At 33.4% G+C, this 3,574-nt stretch overlaps 1 protein-coding gene across 1 annotated transcript; it reads left to right on the plus strand.

Annotated features, from left to right (window-relative positions):
* Positions 1–3,248: 3,248 nt before the first annotated feature.
* On the plus strand, positions 3,249–3,431 carry LOTGIDRAFT_69867 (hypothetical protein; the record flags this gene model as incomplete). The annotated part of the gene is made up of 1 exon (XM_009068133.1): positions 3,249–3,431. A coding segment is annotated over one exon (183 nt), but the record flags the coding sequence as incomplete, so codon positions are not given.
* Between the last annotated feature and the right edge of the window lie 143 nt (positions 3,432–3,574).

Genomic DNA, 3,574 nt, shown 5'->3' on the forward strand with positions numbered 1-3,574 from the left:
AGTTGAATAACTAGAAGAATTGAATGAAATTTAGATAAATTTGATGTAGAAAAGTCATCAATAAAAGTGAAAAAAAGATCTACTTAAAAATATGAATAGAATCGAACTTATAGACGATGAAACATTCATAGAAAACACGCTATTTTTCAATTTTACCAAGAAATAAAAATATCAAAAGTTGGCACTGAACTAATTAAAAAAATAAATGAATATATATATAGGTGCAAATTGATACATACGAACAGATGGTAGCTGTTTTATCAAATGTGTAAATCATGTTTTGTACAAAGAGTTAACAAATGAATTTCAAGATTTCATCAACAGTTTTCCAAAAGCAAATAGAAAAGGAGTAGTGACAACTGATGAATTAATGAATTCAATATGAGATGACATGATACTTCATTTTAAATTTATAATCCCATAAATAGGCATTTATATCCCAGAGATGTATATGATCAATTATATTGGTTTAACTCACATTTCTGTCTTATAAGAAGAAATAAAAAAAAGTTTAGGTATTAAAGAAATAGAAGATAATTATGAACAAGTATGGAAAACGTGTAGAGACGATACAAGTCTCACCTCTAAAACTAAACGTGTTTTCAAGTATAAGTGATGATGCTTTGTTCGCTTGGGATTGCGAAACTGATACTGGACGTGAAACGCGCAAAGTAATTCCTTATTCCTGTACGTTCATTAATTTAGAAAAATTAAGAAAAAAGTTAGAGAGAATATGATAGAAAAAGATTAACATTGATTTTTCATAACGGTAGTGGTTTTGATAACTGGATTGTACTTAAAAACGGAAATGAGATATCACATTGTCCACACAGACAGGTATTCTGTCTTTACCTTCATCTAATCAATTCACTAATGAAGATCTACAGAAAAAATGAAAAAGACAGAAAGAAATAACAACCAGCAATAAAAATTATTTACAATGTATTAATTTCACTTGTTCCGATAACATGAAAAATCCAGTTTTGGGGGAATTCATCTAACCTACTAATGAATTTGAGAAAGATTATGGATGTAGACATTTCTAAATACACCGAAGATAATTGGGAATCTTTAATACATGAATTGGGAACCATATGCAAAAAGGGATACTCTGTGTCTTGAAGTTTGTTTGATAAAATATAACAAAGTTATGAACGACGCTATATTCCAGAATATTTCCAATAATCTAACGGCTCCTTCTTTGCCTTAAGGGTTGGTATTATTGATATCATTACGATAAAGAAATGGCTGAAGAACAAATATTACGAATGTACAAGAATGGTTCTGAAACATACCGAAAAACAAAATATAGAAAAAGTTAACTCACATACGCACCCTTTTATAAGATATTTCAACAGACAATCTATTAAAGGAGGAAGAGATTCAACAAATAGAAAATTATACACAACAGATAAAATGGATGAAATTTGTAACGTATTAAAGGAATATACAGAACTCAACAGTGAAAATATAATTGATTTATTTAAAGAGTAGAATAAAGGTAATAAAGATAAAACAGAGGTTGCTTCAAAACTTAAAAAATAAACGAGACATGTTCTAAACTGATGGCATTTGATGCTAACGGTTTGTATACTTCTGCTATGTCAGATTTAGACAATGAATATCCAAAAGCAGAAAGTGCTACACCGTTTCTACCAGAAGAAGACAAAGAATTTGTAAAACTCTTCAATAAACAGAAATTCAGACCCAAAATTGCTATTCTAAAAGTCTGGTTTGAATATTCCCAAAACATGTTCTTCCAACCAATACCAACTAAAGATAAAATTACTTTCACGAACAAAGAAGGTAGAAAGGAAACTGGTACTAAAATAAGGTTTAGAAATGGCTTCTGTTCAGACGTTTTAACATCTGTCGATATTCAAGAAATAGTAAAAGCTGGTTGACGAATTATTAGAATATTAGATGGTAGAGTATTTGAAGAAATACAGAGATTATATTTTCATTTTGAGAGATTTAAGAAATCAGCATAAAAGAGAAGGTAATATTGTGGGTAGTAATTGCATGAAATTATTAGGTAATTCTTTGTATGGTATATCAATTCAGAAAGATTCACAACTATACAATCATGGAATGAAGCAACTCAAAAGGCTAACTTTGATTCACATCAAAAGCTATGAAAAAATGAAGAAAAAGAAATAAACGGTAGTGTATAATCCGAAGATTATAGTATAGGGGGTCTGCGGATTATAGTTGGGTCTGCCGAATATAGTATAGGGGGTCTGCCGAATATAGTTGGGGTCTGCCGAATATAGTATAGGGGGTCTGCCGAATATAGTTGGGTCTGCCGAATATAGTATAGGGGGTCTGCAGATTATAGTTGGGGTCTGCCGAATATAGTATAGGGGGTCTGCGGATTATAGTTGGGTCTGCCGAATATAGTATAGAGAGTCTGCGGAGTATAGGGGTCTGCGGATTATAGTTGGGTCTGCCGAATATAGTATAGGGGGTCTGCGGATTATAGTTGGGGTCTGCGATCTTCGGATTATACAGGTCTGCGATCTTCGATCTTCGGATTATACACTACCGAAATAAACTCAAAAAACAGTAAATCTACACGACTAACATCTAATCATTTGGAGACATTCGTATTATCACACAGTAAGAAAGTAATGAATAATTTTATTCATGTAATAGATGGATTTTATAAGCCTGAAATAAACTATACATATACTGATAGTTTATACATTTCATCTTACAATTGGAATAAATTACATGAAGCTGGATTGGTGTCCGAAAACGAATATTGCAAAGGAAAGAATGATTACGGTGATGTTGGAATTATATTTGGTTTATTTTATTTTGGTTGAAGAAATACAGAGATTATATTTTCATTTTGAGAGATTTAAGAAATCAGCATAAAAGAGAAGGTAATATTGTGGGTAGTAATTGCATGAAATTATTAGGTAATTCTTTGTATGGTATATCAATTCAGAAAGATTCACAACTATACATTCATGGAATGAAGCAACTCAAAAGGCTAACTTTGATTCACATCAAAAGCTATGAAAAAATGAAGAAAAAGAAATAAACGGTAGTGTATAATCCGAAGATCGAAGATCGCAGACTTGTATAATCCGAAGATCGCAGACCCCAACTATAATCCGCAGACCCCCTATACTATATTCGGCAGACCCAACTATAATCCGCAGACCCCCTATACTATATTCGGCAGACCCCAACTATAATCCGCAGACCCCCTATACTATATTCGGCAGACCCAACTATAATCCGCAGACCCCCTATACTATATTCGGCAGACCCCAACTATAATCCGCAGACCCCCTATACTATATTCGGCAGACCCAACTATAATCCGCAGACCCCCTATACTATATTCGGCAGACCCAACTATAATCCGCAGACCCCCTATACTATATTCGGCAGACCCAACTATAATCCGCAGACCCCCTATACTATATTCGGCAGACCCCAACTATAATCGGCAGACCCCCTATACTATATTCGGCAGACCCAACTATATTCGGCAGACCCCCTATACTATATTCGGCAGACCCAACTATATTCGGCAGACCCCCTATACTATATTCGGCAG

This window comes from Lottia gigantea (assembly GCF_000327385.1).
Source record: "Lottia gigantea unplaced genomic scaffold LOTGIsca_892, whole genome shotgun sequence".
Lineage (NCBI taxonomy): Eukaryota > Metazoa > Mollusca > Gastropoda > Lottiidae > Lottia > Lottia gigantea.